The following is a 20,212-nucleotide window of genomic DNA, read 5'->3' on the forward strand; positions in this document are numbered from 1 at the left end:
AAGAACTTGGGTGAACCATAACAGAGCCTGATCCATATTCCTTTGCTTCTTGTGTTGATACCCTGACAATTTACCATTTAAGTAAAGAAGGCACCATAAAAAATCCTGTCTTGTCAGTATCAATGGAGAGAACTTCTGTTTTCAGCATCAGTGCCTCAAAACAGAAGTGTTGAGACAATCAACTACAGAGATACCAACGTGCTTAGTCTAAGTTGAAAATATATTTGCCTTAGACAGAGTGGCTATGGCACTGCCTGCCTGCTGCGATAAGTTACACTTGGATGGCCTGTAACCCTGCGTGACACTGCTCCGAAATAAAAGCCAGAAACCTAAATGTCTGGCTGCCTGGCATGAATGGACCTCACTGCCACTGAATATTGTCAAGCCAGTTGTAGAAGGAAACATCTGGGGCCATATTATAAGATGGGGAGCATTTTCCTGGATTGCGCTGGGTGCACCTTTCAAAAGGTGCGCCCAGCGCAATCCAGGAAAATGCACTGCATTATGGTGAAAGCGCTGCCCCCAGGGTAGCCGCGAACTCGCGCTGCCCCCAGGGCAGGGCATTCAGGTGAAAAAAGAAGCGGCTGCTTTAAAGCCAGTCTCTGTTTTCACAGTGTAGGCGGCAACCTGCCTGCACTTTTAAAGGGGATTATACCCTTTGCAGCCGGGAGCAGCAAGGGGATGTCTGGGGGTCCATGGGACCCCCTTTCCCTTCACCAGAGGGCTGCTCTCAGGTGGCGCACTGTCAATGCGCCTCTTGAGGGTTTCTTTGCCTCTGCGCCCAAGTCTATAATGCGGCACAGGCACAGAGGCAAAGGGAGTCCCTCATTTGCATGGGGGCACGCCCCCTTGTGCACTAATGTTATCAATATCGCATTAGGGCCGCACAAGCGTCTGTGGCCCCTTCTGTAATTTCAAAGTGCCCGGGTGGCTCACAAAGCGGGTGCACACACCCGCTGCTCCCCCGGGGCACCTTGTGTAATACAGCCCCTGACATCGTTAACAGAAATATGATCGAAATAGCTGAAAACAGTACAGTTCCTAATTCCACAGTCAGCAGCTCAGACAACATTCAGACCTGTTCACTCTCTGGAACAGTTCCCCCATACATAATATGCTTGAACACCTGCCAAACAAACAAAAAGGTTTAAAAAACATAAGGGCATTGCCAAATGTCAGACTTGAAATTCGGCAAAGAAATCGCAGGAAAAAGGTGAGATCTAGGCATTACGAACAATACTCTTTCTGCATCACAAAACTACCCAGCATCAATAGGAAGGTTTGTGCAACTCAAGACAATAACTAAAAAGGTCAAAAGACTTCAACAGAAAAGAACTCACTCTACCTGCCCCAGCTTTCACCTGTGCCTTTTCTGAGAGAAAGCAAAAAACTTCAAAGGAGGTAAGCTCTAAGGAGGTGTGCGTGGTGAGAATGAAGAATGAGAAAGGGGGAATTATGATTGTAGACTAAAGAAGATTCCACCCTTCACCCTGCGCCATCCATCCCTTTGTTTTTGGTTCAGTGCGCCGATTGATTCCAACACAGCTGCATAACAAAAAAAACTCACCTCTCTGCCTGCTGCTGCTGGGCTGCCTCTCTTGCAAGTTCTGATGGTGGAAATTGTACAAAAAGGTCTCCTGCTCGGCTGATGAGGGTCTCGTAGGGCAGGTCCTGTGGAATCTGCGACAGAAGGTGGTGGACAGATGCCATATCACATTCACTTTCCAGAACTTCCTCCTCCCGGTACAGGACAATCTGTGGTAACACAAGGAGCAAATCACTTAGTGCAGAACTCCAACAAAAGAATATGCAGGAGAGCAGCATTCAGCCCCAAACCTTCACACCTTAAGCCACAGAACAGGTAAACAGCACCAGGATCAAACATAAAACCAAGTGCTCATACATCAGGCCGCTGACAGGAGACACTTCATAAAGAAAGTCACTGAATAGGCAGACTAAATCATAAAACAACATCTTATAACATAGACTTCAAAAGCGTAGGCCAAAGAAAGTCATTATACACCAGGAACAAGCACCTATGAATCAAGCAGGTATTGATGTGGGCCACAGACGGGGATAACATTACTCCATGGTCATGCATCTTAAACTAAAATTGCTATATATAAAACAAAGAAAGTTAATACACTAAGCACAATATTTTTCAGTCTGAGCTGTCACTAGGTAGTGTCACGAGAAGGCGTGCCCTGTATCAAGAACAAGTTTGCCTGCACCATGCATTATTAATGTAGGCCATAGACCATCTAGGGACACAGTGAATAATGTGTGCCACAGACAAGGCACACTACACCACAAACAACCATTTCTAAACCAAATGTTTATACAACTGGTCATGGGGAAAAAAAAGTCAGGCCCAAGCATTTCACAATCAAACATTTATGCCGTGTACCACATAAATGAATAAGATGGAACACAAATGAACAAGATGGAAAACAGGGCCAGCACCAATGGAGCCCACGGTGGGGTTACAATATTCAAAAGAGGCTGTAGTATTGCTTTATGAAATCCATTCTGTTTGTTTAAAAACTTTACACAGAAGGCATATAGGCCAGAACAATTTAATAAATCAGAAAATAATTTCAGCATCAAACAAATAAGGCAAGAAAATCTGCACAAACAATTTTAAAGTCCCACCTTTAAGAAGAAAGTGGTGCCCTTAAAAACTGAAAAAATATACATCAGTGAAGGTTTTCTTTCAGTTCAGTCCAATAGGTCAAGCATTTCAAGATTGATATCAGCCTAAATTATGTATGCTAATAAATCACCAATCTAAAAAAAAAAAATATGAATGCTTGGAGTCAGAGGCACCCCTTCCACCACCTTCTCTATTAGAATTTGAGACAAGAAAAAAACCGATAATATTAATAGAGTTGATCTGCTTTAATTTTTTACAGTAGTTTCTCTCAGGAGTAAAGGCTTTCACCTTATATTGTCCACCCTTTGACTGGACAACCTGAAAGTCCATTGGATGAGATCCATGCTTTTCCCATGTTTGACAGTACAGTTGAGGCTCTAGTGGTTAGAGTGCATCCAAAGGGTACCTCCACCCGAAGCCTAGAGTGGCTACTGTCCCCTCATACCAGCTAAGGAAAGTCTGACAGATGGTGGCAGAGGAATATAGTCAGCATGCACAGGATTCTAAAACAGACTCAGGTTTGGTTTAGGAACCACCACCTTTCTCAAGTAACATCCAATTTGCCCTCCAAGGTCCAAGCATTCCCCATAGGGGTTGGTGTGCAGTGATATGTTATATGGGCATTTGGTGTGTGGTGGAACAGGTGGCTGAGATGAGTGAAGGGTGCTATTGCAGCCACAGCTTGTCAGACTACACGGTCCACACAGGTATGGGGGCTGCTGGACAGCAGGAGGGTCCCCTGTACTCCCCTCCCCCTGCCAGACTACAGAAACACTCTAAAAACATCCAAGTGATCGGAGGTCGAAACGCCATAGACTATAAGACGGCCTAGACTTTCACCAGGACTCCTTCTATACAAATAACTCCAGAAGACAATCGTCATACGACTTTTCTTCTTATTTTGATACATCATATCAAAAGTTTATTCTTGGTTTTAATGGACTGTGTGAATAAACTGCATTTAATACAACTAACTTATGGTTGGTTCTTTTATATATACCATATTCTTGGGTAGGTAAAAAAACTGATAACTTTCTTTTTCTGTAACAAAGCAACATTGTGGAGATTTACAGAATCCACATTATTTATGCAAATATTTAATTGAAATACGTTTACTGTAACGAAATGGGCTTGGGAAAACTTCTCGAATGAACAATGACAAAAGCCCTTTTACCCTTGCTAAAGACCTAAAGTCTTTAAAATCCTTTCTTATAATAATGCAAATCTGTGACCTGATCAACTCCATTTTCCTACACAATCCCTAGAGAGCTGACATCCTACATATCCCACGTGGAAAAAAGAAAGGGACGTAATGAAAGAAAGGGAAGTAATGATCTTTGAAACACTATGGCTGTAGTTTAGAGCTCAGTCTGGCAAACCATGCAGTGGATTTTAAGCCTCTAACTGGAAACAAAATGTGGACAAGAGGTTTACAGTCAGTGAGCAACTTGAACTTTTTTCCCTGGATAAAAAAATTGGAAATAATGGAGTACCCAAACACAGGACAATGTTCCCTCTCGATGACGGCATATCTCGGCACCATAAAATCAAGGGTCCTGGAGGCACAAAGTACAACCTGTTCTTCGCTCCCATGTTTATTTTTTAAAAGACAGCTCCTAAGCCATATGAGCTGGCACCCACTGGGAGAGTGCATAGTCTTTTATACAAAACTGTTTAAAAACTGGAACAATAGCAATTTTAACCTTTACAGCTTTCAATACTATTTGCTGATCTTTTCTCCACATAAAACATTCATCTTTTTTTAGTAGTTTGCACAAGGGTTCCATGAGAGTGGCAAAGCTTTCTATAAATTTATAGTAGTATTCACACAACACCGAGAACATCTTGGTCTGTGGGTGGTGGCAGATTCTGGATATCCTTAACCAGGGATGATTTTGTTACTAAACCTTGTGCAGAAACCGAGTGTCCTAAGTACTCCACATGCTGTTTGAATAACTTACATTTTTCAGATACAAAGTCAGACCTTTCATCAGTTATCTTGAGCAAACTTCACAGACCGCTTAATGCTGTTCTTCATTTTGGTGAAGACAAAAATTTCACCCTTGAAGCATTTGACATTTTTGTTCGTGCCTTTGAAGAAGTGAAACATGAGAACCTGAAACATGGATGCTAGTGATGCTTGTCCTAACAGCATCCTACAGTATCGAAATAGTGTAAACGGTGGGAGTAAGGCAGGGAGGGACTGACTTCTCTGCATGTTCAACCTGATGAAAGGCTTGTCTGAGATCAAGGGTGGAAAATACCATAGCGCTCTCCAGGAGCGCAAGTAGTTCTTTTATTCTAGGTAAGGGATGGCTACCATTAAAAAAAATAAAGCATCTAGGGCACGAAAATCAACAGATGCAAGCTGCCATCCGTTTTGGCAAAGACTATTGTGGATACCCAATCCAAAGATTTGGTTTTCTCTACGAGCATATCTTTCTTGAGCTCATATAAATGTTTTTGTAGATTACCCTTCACAGAAAGAAGTACAGCCCCTTAACTTTTGCTTGACTAGGTGGCTTCCTTCTCGAAGCTTAAAGCAGTGAAAGTATCCTTTAGGCTCATCCACTTTGTTGTTGAAAGTTTGTGGAAGTGCGTGGATGTTCTGAAGTCCTGGGTCAGATTAGTGGATTGCTATTACTGGTTCAGCAGTACAGGTATTAAAGATAATTTAGAGTAAATTCTTATCTTTCCATTCAAGGACACACGCCCCTTTAGGAGGTTAATTGTACCCGTGTGATTCTTGAAAACTACAATGCAGGAGAAATAGCCTATATGTCTATTTTCCGACCATCAAAGATGACAGCCTTGATGTCAGGTCTCAAGAAACCCAACTTGGACCCATCCGAGCCCAAAATCGATCGACCCATTTCCTTGCTACCTGTTCCCACCAAGATTTTAGAAAAGCACCTATATACTCAGCTAAACACCTACTATGAGCAACAGCATTTGCTTGACCCCTCCCAATACGGATTTAAGGCAGGCCACATATCTGAGACTGCATTAACAGCATTCGTACCCAGGTTGATGTTGGATACACTACATTGCTGATACTGTTAGACCTATCAGCGGGCTTCGACACCATCTCCTCGGCAAGGCTGACTGATAGTCTTCAGGAAATCGGGGTGTCAGACTCTGCCTTAGAGCTCTTGGTTTTGTTCCTTGCAGACAGGTCACAGAAAGTAAAGATGGCAAATTCTATTCTGATCCTATATCTACTTTCTGTGGAGTCCCGCAAGGCTTTTCCTTAAGTCCCACCCTGTTCAATATATATGGTTCTCCCCTAGCCAAGGTGATTCAAGCCTTTGGTTTGGAGGCCCTACCTTATGCTGACGACACACAAATAATTGTGTCCATTACAAAACATTAAGAGGCTTCAGCAGTTAGTTTTAACAGCTGCAGGCACGTTGTTGCCTCCTGGATGGCAAACAACTTTCTCCGACTTAATGGGGACAACAACTAGGTTCTGGTCTTCCGCCACCAACAAAATATATGAACCCACTCATGGTGGCCAGAAATGCTTGGATCATTCCCTCACCCTGTTGCTTCGGCAAAGAATCTTGGGGTCATAATTGACAACAAGCTTTCTTTCGACCCTCAGGTGAACAGAACGGTATCATCCCGTTTTCGGGTTATTGGGACCCTGAGGAAGATCTTTCCTTCTTCAGCTCTTCCATTGCGGAAACCCGCAGCGGTTGCCCTGATCCTGTCCAGATTGTATCATTGCAATGCCCTTTATCTGGACATTAACAATAGATCGAGTCATAAGTTGCAGCTTGTCCTGAATGCTGCAGTGAGACTGATTTTAGATCTTCCGAAATTTCATTCGGTTTTTTGGTGTTTTTTTTCCTTTGTGAGTGCATCCTTGTCCTTCGACCATCTTTTCTCTATTCTGCTAATGAAATTGTAATTGCCACTGGGGGTTCCATAAATCTAGCTCTAGATGGAAACTAAACTACTCCTCAAATGCAAGGTGAAACATTAGTGGCTACCAGATTTATGGCTGCCCTGGCAGCTGATGCAAGTAATGTAAACTCATAGGTCTGGAGGACAAACTCAGTGGGCCTTAACCATAATATAGATCGAGGGTTTATGTTCGATGTCAGCAAGGACATGTGAACACTCCTGCCTTGTTCAGTCTGCAATGATTGCTCCATGGTCAACTTGTGTCTATTGTAAGTTGGGCTGGAGCTGCAGCCCTCGTCCCAGTTGGTAGCATACCGACATGTGTATACACTTTGAAAGTACTATAATATCTTCCCCTCAACTTACACGATGAATTGAGGTTGCTAGTGACACCTTTGGTAGGCTTGACAACAATCGTACTGGCCACAGGCAATGTGTGAAGTTTTATCAATTTCCTCAGTTTCTTTACTTCTATTAATTTCTAGCTCTTCTTTATCCTAGACAAGTGTACTTGAAGTAGATGGCCCCCAGGACTACATTACGGGGATTTGGAGGGTGTCTTCCTTGTAGGCCCTATAAAGTGGGGCATCAGTTTTAAGGAGCGAAAGTGGACCACAACTGGCCTCCTCTGGGTGGGGTTCTGCTCTTCTGGATCATTATAATTGACTGCAGGACCTGAGGAAGTTTGATCAGTTTGTTAAGTATTTCTGAGCGGGTTCACGTCTTGTTGGGGATGGGCGAAAAGGACAGTGTTTGCTACCACTAACTCCATTATTTTCAGCCTTCTGGCTAAATCAGCTATGCGTTCTACCATTTCCAGCACAATGAAGATATGATGGTGTAACTTGGAAGACTGGCAATATTAAAGCCCTCACAGTGACATCAAAACTTTGCAAATTGTTTTCGTAAAGGATAGGAAACGATGGGTAGATAGAATTTCAAATGGTGATTCTTTCACAAGATATATGCGGCAAGACCAGCTACCTTATCCATTACTAGCCTTCCCTTTGAAATCCAGGATATTTTTCACCTGCTCTACTTAGAATGGACATTTAGGCACAGATCTCTGTACTTGAGCTTGACATTATTCAGCATTATGTCCATCATTTGTTCCTTTTGCATTTGTTGCCCTAAGTGGGACGGGTATGCCCAGACGTGGGCCCCGTGCTTCCCATGCCACCAGACCAAGCTATCCTGGCTGATGAGGGGGGTGATACCCTGATACTGGTCCTAGAATGCTCTTTTCCAGTCTGGGAAGAACCTGGACTGGCAGTTCGGGCTGGCCTGTTCCCAAGGCTACTCAAGCCTGATTTGCATATGGCTGGGTCCAACCTGGGGTGGTGTGGTGAGCAAAAAGAAAATGATGTATTTATGCCCAGATCTCGGTACTGGGGGGTGAGTGTGACATTATTCAACATTCCGTCCATCATTTGTTCTTTTTGCAATAGCGAATCGTGGCATAGGCGACCTCTATAAATTCCGCTTGTGATGGAGGGTGTAGCAGCCCCTAGATCAGGCTTTTCCAATGAGTAGCTCGTGAGCTACCGGTAGCTCTCCAGCTACCTGTAAGTAGCTCACCTGTGTTCAGCACAATTAAATAAATTAGAAGCTTTTGTTTGGTTGAATGAAATATATGTTTGCAAAAATTGAAAAGCGTGCATTTGAAACAAAAATGAGTGCATGTTCAGAATTCATGAACTGAGGTTTGTAAAAAAATGGCTGAATTTACTAAATATATTTAAAGCTGGTAAATATCAAACAATGTTGGGGAGACTGTTACTAATATTATTAATGTGCTGCTAGCCACACTTTGCCATGGGTGTAGCGGCATCCCACATCTACAAAACATTTTTTTACATTACTGCTGGCAACCATCCCTAAACCACAGAGGTGATCACTGCACAAAATCTTGCATATGGTGGCCACTAATATAATCATGTCAAATGTAATTACTACTGTATCTCTAATATTATTAGCTCAAAGAGATTTCCATTGAACTCAAGTAGCTCTTGCTACAGAAAAGGTTGGAGACCCCTGCCCTAGATATATAGGGTCCATTACAAAACTTTTTCTACGGACGACGTTATTTGAACATTAAGAAACTATAGTCATACTTACACTAATAAATGCACTTTTATTGCATCCTGGCTCTTATTTGGATAGCTTTCCCCAGCTTATGTTATCCTGACCAGAAGCCCTGAGGAAGTGCTTTGTTTTTGTTTTTTTCACGAAACAAGTGTTGGCTGCACGGCTGCATGATCCCTCCTACTGTGTATTTGTTTGTGTTTAACTGCCCAGCAGTTTCTATTCTGGCATTCCAATGCCAGGATTTTGGACTTGTATTATATATTCCCTGTTCGTAGGATTAGTCGGTTATATTTCCTGTGATGGAAGGTTACAATTCCATGTATACTGAAAAATTATTTTTTAAAAAGTAGTATTTTCTGTATGAAGTACATGAAAGTAATAAATTTTGATACTCTTTAAGTTACCAAACTCTTTACTATTTCCATTTAACCATCTATGTTGAATTTGCTTTTGGTGGTGTGCTCAAGTAGAATATTAGTGAAAGATGAATTTGTCATCTTTATTAAAAAAGGATAGATCAACAGCCATGGTGCTGATCAGGCTTCGCTCTTTAACTGACACCTGACTGGGGAGGTCGCTTCTGATTCAAGGTTGGCTTTACCTGTACGTACATGGGGCTCCTCGGTGAAGTACGAACAGAGACCGAGGGGGCTGGGTGTAGCCGGATCACTGGAGGGTTGACCAGTCACAGCAGCAAAACTAAAGGAAAACTGACCAGAACTTCATGCATCTCTACCAATATACAGTTACAGTTTTGTGGGTCTTACCAATTCATGGTTACAGTGTTTATTGGGTCCGGTAAGGACAATCTTTGTGCCTGCCTCTGTATGAGAGTAATCATTACTATTAATGGTTTTGAGGGCCCTGGCTGTATCATGAAAGTCAGTCTCAGTGACTAACTGTACAACATTTCACCTCTTCTTTGCAGGATTCTCACAGGTGAAGTAGTTTGTTTTTTGTTCACTTTAAAGCTAGGAGATGACAGCAAACCCTAGCTCTGCATAATCTCCTAGATATCTGTGATTTCCCTCAGTTGTAATACTGGGGGATAAAGTGAAGTCAGATCACATTGCTTATTACATGACGAGCCCACCTTCCCTGGGCCTCCCGACCACCCACCCACACCAACATTCAGAGCTAAGCAGGAGTTTATTGATAAATCCTCTGCTTGGGCCTTCAACTTGACAGATTAGAATTCTGCTGGTTTTACAATCTTCCCTGAAGCTTTGTAAGTCTTAAATCGTGTTTGCAGGTTTTGGTCACATGTCACTGTGTGTTAGAGTAAAAGACACACAAATGATGGACGGAATGCAGAGCACATCAAACATTTAACCCCAGTAAACAGATCTGGGTTAAATCCATTGTTCTTTTGCTCACCATGCCACCCCAGTTTATACCCAGCCATATGCAAATCAGTCTTGACCATGTTTGAGCTGGACTGTTCCCATGAGGAACAGGGTCAAGACTGATTTGCATATGGCTGGGTAGAAACTGGGGTGGCGTAGTGAGCAAAAGAACAATGGATCTAACCAAGATCTCTTGACTGGGGGTGTATGTTTGATTTATTCAGCATTCCGTTCATTTATTGCTGCAGCACTGTGTGTTAGGGTGGCAGATTGTTTGAGAATGTTTCTGTTCCTTACAGGGTCTCTATTGAAATACGATAGGATGGAGGAGTGCTGCCCTATCAGCTTGGGTTTCCAGGAAAGTTATCAGGCTGGTCGTCCAGCAGTCCAAAAATGACTGAAGTAACTTATGTAGGCAAGGTCTTCTTCCTATCTTGCTCCTGTCTCTTGGAACCAACTTCCCTTGAATCTACGTACTATCCCAGATCACAACTGCTTTCGCAAAAAGTTGAAGTCATGGCTATTTGACGACTACACGAGTAGTCTATCAGAGCCGTCTGCAAGCGCCATGAGACTTCCGAGTGAAATGTGCGCTGTACAAATGTCCCTGATTTGATTTGAATAGTGATAAAGTGCAGGTGATATATTAGGGATATATAGACAATATTGCCTAAATAGGACTTGGTGAATTATGCAGCATGTAAGGTATAAAGGGCCTCATGTCAGAAACCCTTCTCCTCCACAGCTGGATCGTCCAGCTAGTTCACCCAACCTGACACTCATCTGGGCTTACCTGCCTCCTGGACGCTTGCTCATTTGGGTTGAGATTATCAAGTAACTTAGCTGCCAGCTGCACAATTCTATACCCTCCACTCAGAGTTATTAAAATCTCATATTATGATCTGGGTGGCAATGGGAAATATATCTGTTGATTGTTGAAACAAGTATAAATTGTTGTGCTAAATGTCTGTAGTAGGGCCTCAGTCCATAGCCTTCTCTCTTCACATGGAGGAATGGGCGGAAGGAGGGCCTGCTGACCCCAAGCAGCTCACCAGACTCTCAGCCCATTTTTAGCTCGCTCAGTATTTATTGATGGGTCTTCTATATTTGCCTCTCTGGACCCTTGGAGCATCCATAGGAGGCCACTGATCTAGAAGAGAGTGCAGCACATGGCTTCCTTCCACTCTACTACCTCACAGCAGAAGCTAGCGAGGCTAACAGGGGCTCGGCAGGTGGTTTCCAACAGGATCAGTAGGGTTCAGTCGCGCCGCCTGTTGTTCAATAATTCAGCAATCCTAGCTCCTAACAGAAGAGCAACAGGACAGGCAGCGGGTGGCAGCAGGACAGAAAACAAAAATTATGGCAAAGCAGACAGTGGCTAAGCAGCAAGGCTTAAGGATTCACAGGTTGCCATTGAATTTGGCAGAGTTGGCATCAGCTTGATGCTAGTGGGCAGGGACCAAAGGAATTAGCAAAACAGGGCAGTAGAGGCGAACAGCAACTCAGAAAGGTGGGCAAAGTGGTCGGTAACTGAATCCATTCACAGGTGTATTTTAAAGGACGCGGATTTACTACTTTTTGACAAATATGGCTCATGGTTTGTTACAAGGAACACTGCAGTACACAAAAATGAAACGTACACTTCTCTTAATACTGCATATGAAATTGTCAATGTTATTCATCTCCCTGCTTCACTACAAGGAGGATTGTGGGATTTGAAATAAGGATTACTTCTTTCTGCACGTTTGCTCCATATTTTCTGTCATAAGCATATGACTTACTTTTTCAGTTATCGTGGTTATCAATTAAACATTAGTCTTTCCATTCTCTTCAAATTTGTGTACATTTATTGTACTATTTCATTAACTAATTTTAAAGTGTTTTAGCGACAGCACAATATATATTTAAATCGGTTAACAATATGGCCATTTGAAGTTTAGTTTGGAATCCTGCAACACTGAATTGAGGGCAATCTATGACATGACTTTGATAAAAAGGAAGTACATCTTTGGGGCAAGTCTGTTATATGTTCACTTTCATTACTGTGTTATTTACATATAATAATGCAGACGTTTACAACACGCCTGGTTACACATCAATTCCATGCGCCTGGGAGTCGCTTCTCATCCCATGCACATGCATCCCAACTCCTTTCCTTCCCTGCACTCCCTTTGATGCTTCTTGCAACCGGAAAACAAACTACTTACCACAGCAGCAAAGTAAATGGGCATCAGTGGATGGCAAGCCAGGAAGAAGTCATATAACCGCAAGACATGCCGGAAGTCTGACAGCACGTGTCCAAACCATGTGATCAGCCAGCTGAGAGCAAAGATGGTGCCAACCTCTGCCCTGTGCCATACAACAAAACAAGTGTTAGTAGCTCTTTCTATTTCAGGCATTTTCTTCATCTCTTGGATGGGGCACACTAAAGGAGATCACAATTGGAAAATAGGGTTCTTTTAACTGTGAAGAAGATCAAGTCAGACACTGGATCAGGCTGGTGAGTGTGTTGCTGCTCCTTAAGATGGGTCAGGAGTGTGGAAGGAGTATCAGTTTGACCTCTACTAACACTTATGCACTTCCTGTACAGCCTAGTGAAGGCCGCAAGGCAGCCATGTTGCCAGTGGCAGTGAGAGCTACGCAAACAGCCATAACTGGGCATTCCTGCTGCCACTACTGCTCAAGCATAGACATAGGTACCTGCAATGGGATTCAACCTTGAGATACTTCCATTCCTTCCATGTTGCCCTTTTTTTATGCTCCAATGAGGTTATTGAGTTTTAGGGTTATACAAAAAAGGCATACAGAAACAAAATATAAATGCATCGTAATGTCAGGAGCTTAAGAGCACGATTTTACAAAGCAATCACCAGCCAAACAGTGAAACTGCTAAGAATGGTGGAAGAGAATAAAATAAATGTAACATAAGTATCATTAGAAATAGCACAGAACCCTATAGCTGTTAAGCTCACTATGCATTCAAATGAAAGACGACTAAAATTAGGGGTAGAGTCCAAGAGAATGCATAAATCGTAACGTCTTAATACACTAACCATGTAAGATAATGAACAAAAGAGAAGGAGAAGAAAGAAAAGAGGAAAGAAAGCAAAGGAGAGAGCCATGTGAACAAGCAAGGAGGATCTCAAGCCCAACCTGAAACGCGTATGGAAGGCAGAGATGCTGGGCTTTGAAAGGACAATAGGGTCTACTGGGTGTTGTGTATGAAGGTGTCCAATGCTCTCCATAGGTATTGTGAGGTAATGGATTACCCACGGATTTTAACTGAGCAGTGTGTGTGCTTCTAAAGTAGGTGGGCCAGACGAGACGTTGTTAGTGGACTTCCAATCTAATAAGATGACCTTAAGGGCAGTGGTAATAAGTAAGTCAAGTAGAGCAAATCCAAATATGGGAGCACAATTGGAGACACAGATGCATATGGACCCAGAATAATAGTTGGAAAATCCAATGAGATGGACGTGTTAAAATATTTGCCCAATTGGGAGGTAATATCTTCCCAATAAGAAGCTAGCAAATTAAGTAGGAAATACATAGGTTCTACATCTCCACGCACTGATTTGCATGACCGGCAATTGTCAGAGTCCATTCGTTTTAGTTTGAAGAGTCTACTGGAGGTGATACAAGAATTTTTTTTGTGTTAACGATGGAATACATTTGCTTTTAAGTAAAAGGGAGCTACTCTTTGGCCAGGTTCCATCTGAAGGAGGCGATTTACCCACGCCAGAAAAGCAGGTAGACCATTTACTCCGCAAGACTGGGTTGAATTGGCTGGGGGCACATAATTTTAGATCTTGGATGCCACATGGCCTCCTGCATGCATGCGTTAGAGAGAGGAGAATTAGGATGTTTTTAAAAGAGGTCCTGATTTGGAAATCTGCCCTTTAATGTTTAGGAAATCATAGAAATCCAAGTTGAAAGGGGCATGTCTCATTGAGAGCAGCAAAGCATAAGGGTTTGATTGCTGCAAAAAGATTTGCCACTAGGGAGATGCCTTTGCTAGCCTATTTTGGTTCGATTGTGGAGGAAATTGTTGTTTGAAGCTTCTTTTTATTTCATAGAGAAATGGAGTAGGATTTGTTGATTTTAAGGAAAGAGCCTTATCCACCATTAGTAGAGATTTAATTGTGTCTTTAAATATGATGCTCGAGTGGGCAAAGGTGTGATGAAGCATAGTCAAATTCACAATTAGTGGAAATGGGTGGCTGATATCGTTCAATACTAAGCCAAGCAGGCATCCTGATGGGATCCGCTTTCAGCCATCGCGCCCTGCGCCGTCAGGAACACCATCTGGCAATTATGATATGTTATTAATACTTGTAGAGCGCACATTCACCAAAGGCTTCTTGGATCTTAATAGCTGGAACGATTAAGGCCTAATTAGGACTTACTTAATATCATAAACCGGTTTGAATAACCATGTTTTCAACATTCCACTAAATGTCCCAAGTTCCTGTTGAACCAGATGGGTAGATTGCAGTCACCTTCTTTGAAAGTAAACCTAAGCTTTTAAAGACTTATTTTGGGTTTCTTCATGCACCAGAGAAAATCAGGGGTCAATTTTTATGTTTAAGATAAAAGAGTGGGAGAGGTGGACAGGGAGCATGCTTACCAGGAAATTGATTAATGTGGGTCACCAACATCTTCAGCGTTTCTAATCTGCCTCACCAAGGTATGCTTAGGTGACCACTGAGTCAATGAATACTTAATTCTATCAATTATTACATGTTCGTTCTGTGATATGGATTTTGCCAGGTTATTAGAAAACCAAAACCAAAGAGCCTGATATGGATCTTGACGAACGGGTTACTCCATCACAATAGTGACTGATATCCCGTCCGCCGAAATATACATTTCATTATATCCCAAGGGATTTATATTTTGGCGGATGGGATATGCATAACCGTTGTGCCGGATTAACCCTTCTGCCAAGATCTAACTCCGGTCCTAAGTGTTGGATTAACTTAGATTGCACCTGGAAATTTGGGTTCCGGACAAAGGAAGGGTAACAGTGGATATTTAGAGGTAAGACTTCAGTTTTATCCTTGTTCCAGGAGTACCAGGAGAAGCCAGAAAATGTATTAATAATGTTTACAGTAAAAGGCATAGCGATAGCAGGGGATTCTGTGAAGATTAAAATATCGTTAGCATAGGCAGCCATTTTGAAGTCCATATGCCCGTATTTTAGGGTTGCAATTTCAATAGATTTGTCTGGCATGAACAGTTAATAGATCTATCGCTAGAAGAAATTACAGACAGGAGAGTGGTTCAGCCTTGACAGGTGCCTTGTTGCAAGGCCAAAGGAGCCGACATAGCTCCAATGATTTTAATTCTCGCAGAATGGTTAGAATACAGGGACATGACCATTTTAATGTAGAGTTCGCCTAGGTTAAACCTAAATAAGGCGACTGCCAGGTACAGTCAAGAAACCTTGCTTTCTCTGCATCCATCTTTATAGTGGCAGCTGCAAGAGAATGCAGAAGAGATGGTCTACCCTTGATAAGACCTGTCTGAGTAACATGGACTAACTTGGTGATCAAGGGTGCTGCTAAGCACGTAGCTAGAATTTTAGCACAGATTTTGGTCTCCATACTAATTAAGAAGATTAATCTGAAATTCTGTGGTTCGGAATGACCATCCTGTCCTTTGGTATGAACACATTTGTGGCCTCAGCTGTAGTACCCAAGACTTCCTTGGATGAGGCAAAGTAGTTCAGAACAGATTCCAATGGGTCTATTATCATAGAGGCAAATGTGTTATAGAAATTGATGGGTAGACCATCCGCACCCGGGGCATCGCCAGATTGAATGAGGTTAATTGCCCCCTGAATCTCACTTCTCTCTATCAGCCTGTTGAGAGTTAGATTATATGAGGCAGAGATGGTTTTCATTGGAAGAGTCTGGAGGAATTTTAGGCATACCTCTTTGGGAGTGGTTATCGAGGGAGTTCATAGCTTAGAGTAGCATTTCTGAAACAACCTTGAGCATATCAACCATTTGGTCTTTACTGTTCCCTGCCGGTCTTTAATCCTCAAAATTAGGGTTTAGGGGAGAGGATGCAGCTTTACAGCTAGAGCGGTCGACCTCGAAGCTGGGGAACCGTGTTAGAGTCTCGGCAAGGACGCTCAACATCCTGCGATTCTGGGCAAATCACTTAATCTCCCTGTGCCGATCCCCAAAAAAAATAATGTGTCCATATACTGGTGCTCATGTCAATCGCTCCGATACCCGATGGCTCGGGTCTAGTTCACGCTATATAAAACAAAAAAAGTGCAATTTATTTTAAATGTTAAGTAGGCTGCTAGTGATTTACCAGCTTTATTCAGGCATATTTTTTTTACCTTCCTGGCCGTGAACCCATAAGTGGGCACGATTACTAATTTTCTTTTTGTATTCATATTTAAGCCCTTTAAGTGCTGCTAAGGCTGAGGACTCTTTAGAGTGCCTGTATAAAATTTCTTTGATTTTAATACCAGCCGTTAACCTGTCCAAGGAGGATTTTATTTTTATATTTTTCTTAACATGTAACTTATTGATCACTTGGCCTCTAAAGAAACATTTCAAAGTGTCCCATAGCGTTATTATGTAGATCTTGCACATCTGATTTGTTCTCTAGAACCTCTGATCATATGCCATGTAAGAAATTCAATTGAGGTGGGTGGGGAGCGTTACAGGAGTTGGAGCCTTAATAAAAATAAAAATGGCAGCATGGTCAGAAATTGTGATGGGTTCAACCGTGGAGGATAAGGTGTCCTGTAGGAGAGAAGTGTCTACTAGTGTGTAGTCAATTCTCAAAAGACTGTTGTGTGGGGGTGAGAAAAACAGTGAAGTTGTTACCGTTGGTTGTCGTCATACTATGAGGCCATGAGATGTACACAGAGATCGCATTGCTTTTTATGCTTTAGGATTTATATATATTTGAAGGCGGAGTTTCTGTCTAAGATAACATCCATCAGTAAATTGAAGTCACCTCCAAGAACAATTCGAGCATTAGGTGGCACTAGTGCTGGTTTAGCCGACAGAGTGGAACACAATTGTGGATCATCACAGTTAAGAGCATAGATATTTACAGCATATAGTTCAGCATCACTGCATTGAAGCAGAGTAATCAGCCACCTTCCATTATCATTCTGCCCAGAGGCAATCATGGACAGGACAGAATTTTTTTTTAGATTAAGATGAGCACATTATTTTTCTTAGAGATTGCCACCGAGCAGGATAGATCATTCACCCATCCGCTGCGCATGGATAATGCCTCTTTATTAGCAATACTGATTTCTTGGAGAAACACAAGGTCTCCTTTAAGTGAGTGGCAGGAGTCAGTAACCTTTTTGTGCTTCACAGGGTGGTTAAGGCCTTTGATGTTGAGATGACTTTCAATGCGGCCATGTGTTGGTCGGGCATAGCAATGAGGAACAACTGCTTGGTGTAAGGTGCAGTAGAGAATTTCTCAGCAGGTTGAAGGGCTGCCACATAGTACAGAGGAAAAACTGAAAATACCTAGTTAGATTGAAGAGGGAGTAGACAAACACTAAATAACCAAAAATGAATGTTCTCCCTTGAAGCAGGAAGATGAGCCTCAATGAGACGAAGTGCAGTGAATCGAGCAGTGGAGATTTCATGCAGGGGGCGGGAGGGGAGAAAACCCTCTACACCTGAAGTAAAATAAATAGGAGTAGGAAACAGCCTACATATATAGGTAGAGTAAGATATCTGGGTTGTAAGAAATTACTGTTTCAATGACAAAATAGAATACTGAACATCAGAAATACGAAATATCCTTTATAACACAAAAGGCAACCATAGAGCTACATTAGTATCAGGGAGGGCATGGAGAACTGTATTAGTGTGTTGTATACGCAGCTTCAATAGGGACCAACCACAGACAGCAGATAAACTAAAACGCTTAGGTTACGAGTTGGGCAGCTACGTCAACCCAGCAGTCAGGGTAGCTAAAAGTATGAAGTTTAACATTTTATTATTCAAAGATATGCAACAATAAGTGGTAAACCCTGCTTTGTCACCTTAAACCCGCAAAAGAGCGATCATTACTTTAGCAACAGAACAGTGGAGTCAGAGTGCCAGGAGGCGAGACAAAGTAGTTGGAAGAACTCAGTATGTTGACCAGGTAATATGGTGGGCTAAAAATGTTCATAGACTGATGAAATAACCAACATATAGTGATATAATTGTTAGTGGGCACTGGTACATGGAACCTGGGGAACCACATGTTACACCTTTAGAAAGGACATATCAGTTTTGATGAAGATAATTACATCATATGTCATATTGTCATAACTCAGGTAGGTGGAGAAAAAAAGGTTTTATTATACAACACTGAAGATGCTCAAAGAGAGTACGAGGTTGAATGATGTACTATTAGCTGCCTAGAAGCCTATCTAGGATTGTAGTTGCTATAATCCATGCACGATTCAAATGTTTTATCCCAGGAAAGTCTGCAGATCAGATGGTTCGGAGAAGACATGTATTTGGCCTTTGCAGGCAATCTTAAATTTGGATGGACCAATGAAGAGGTGCTGAATCACTCTGTCGCATAGGTTTTTCCTGAGGGCCAGAAAACCTTTCTTCTTATGACTGTAGTCCTGGGAAAGGCTTGGGAGAGGGAGACTCTGGAGCTTTGCCATAAGAAAGACTTCAGTTCTTGAAAAATCTACTTACCCACTCGCTATGGTGAGTCAGATTTTATCAGGTCGAGCTATTTAAGACTTACTGGTCTATTCTGGTGAGTGAACTTAAGCTAGACCGGAACATTTGTTCTGTTCATTCAGCAAGTAAATGAACAATAATACCTATAAATCTTGTTTTCATCTTGACACATTTGCTGTCTCGTTAAGGACAGAGGTCAAATGTCAGTTTTTCTTTTTAGGTCTCACCTAGGCATTCTTCGAGACCTGCTGTATTCAGGGTATGGGCATAAAGCTCTGCCCACTTTCCGCCCATCTTTTAATTGGCTCCTGTCCCTGTCCTTTGTAAATGGTGGGTTTTCATTAGTCAATAGGCTTAGTAGTTCCTCCTTAGTACCGCCTTGTCTCTTCTTGTAACCTCCCATGAGGACACCCTCTGTTACATGTGTTACTCTCCAGGTTTTAATTACAGCCTCAAAGCACTATTTCCTTAAATGGCTTCAGGCAGGACACACACTTGGTCCTAAGCTAGGCTGGCAGTGGTTACTTCACTCACTAGAAAATCTCACATTTATATGAGACAGTCTATAAATTTCCCTTCATCCGCTCCACACAGAGTACAGCCTAATCCGATATTAATGTAATAATTATGTTGTCACATTTCAAAGCTACTAATTGTATATATGGACATAGCTATTTGAATGTACTCATAGTACTGTCTTGCATGCAGTGCATTATGGGAAGGGTGGATTTACCATATAATCTGCAGGGTGCCGTACCATATGTGACCAAAAGAGGTCCCCTTTTGGACACATGATTCTGCACCCTGCAACATGGCTAGGTAAAAAAACATTGCCATTTATAATGCCAATAACTCCAGCTTTGTAGACATACAGTGCTGGTGCCTTGCTCTCTAGGGACCTCTAGGAGCAGCTTACGGTACTGCACCTAGACATGCAGTGCTGATGCCTAGCTCACTAGGGACCACTGGGAGCAGCTTGCGGTACTGCACTGAGACATGCAATGCTGGTTCCTGGCTCACTACGGAAGCATTTCCAATGCACTAGGTCTTGCATTACTGAAAGTATGAGTTATTGATGTTGCATTATTACTTGCAACGCCAATACCTCAAACTATCAGTAATGCAAGACCTATTGCATTGCAAATGCTTGTTACTAATTGATTCTAATCTGGTTTACTTTTATTTCTCTTACTACAGTCAGATGATTTTGTCAAGTGAGCTGTCTGAATCTATGTGAAACAAATGTCTAACGTTGTCAGTTTCTTTCTAACTGAAAACCTTTAAATAGCTTGTAAATGAATAGTACAAATATTTCAAAATATATCAGGAATTATGAAGGCACATTTTTAATGGAATTCAGAAGCGTGATGCAAACAAAGATTTAAACTGGAGAAAAACAAAATAGGAAAACTACTTGGTGGTGTGCAAATGACAAATATTTGCAAAAACTCGATTTCCAAACATTACTGTTTGTACACTATATAGTTGTATAATTAAAACCACGTCACTTGGAACTTTTGTGGCTATTTCAATGG

At 42.1% G+C, this 20,212-nt stretch overlaps 1 protein-coding gene across 2 annotated transcripts in view; it reads right to left on the minus strand.

Moving 5' to 3' along the window:
- The window catches only part of TBC1D20 (TBC1 domain family member 20), a 73,598-nt gene that overhangs the window by 25,071 nt on the left and 28,315 nt on the right, over window positions 1–20,212 (minus strand). For both annotated transcript variants that reach the window (XM_085619550.1, XM_085619551.1), the window contains exons 6-7: window positions 12,204–12,345; window positions 1,568–1,755 (exon numbers count right to left, since the gene is read on the minus strand). In XM_085619550.1, the coding sequence (XP_085475676.1) occupies window positions 1,568–1,755; window positions 12,204–12,345 (330 nt within the window). The remainder of the gene's footprint in view (window positions 1–1,567; window positions 1,756–12,203; window positions 12,346–20,212) is intronic.

The sequence above is a fragment of the Triturus cristatus genome, chromosome 7 (assembly GCF_964204655.1).
Source record: "Triturus cristatus chromosome 7, aTriCri1.1, whole genome shotgun sequence".
NCBI lineage: Eukaryota > Metazoa > Chordata > Amphibia > Caudata > Salamandridae > Triturus > Triturus cristatus.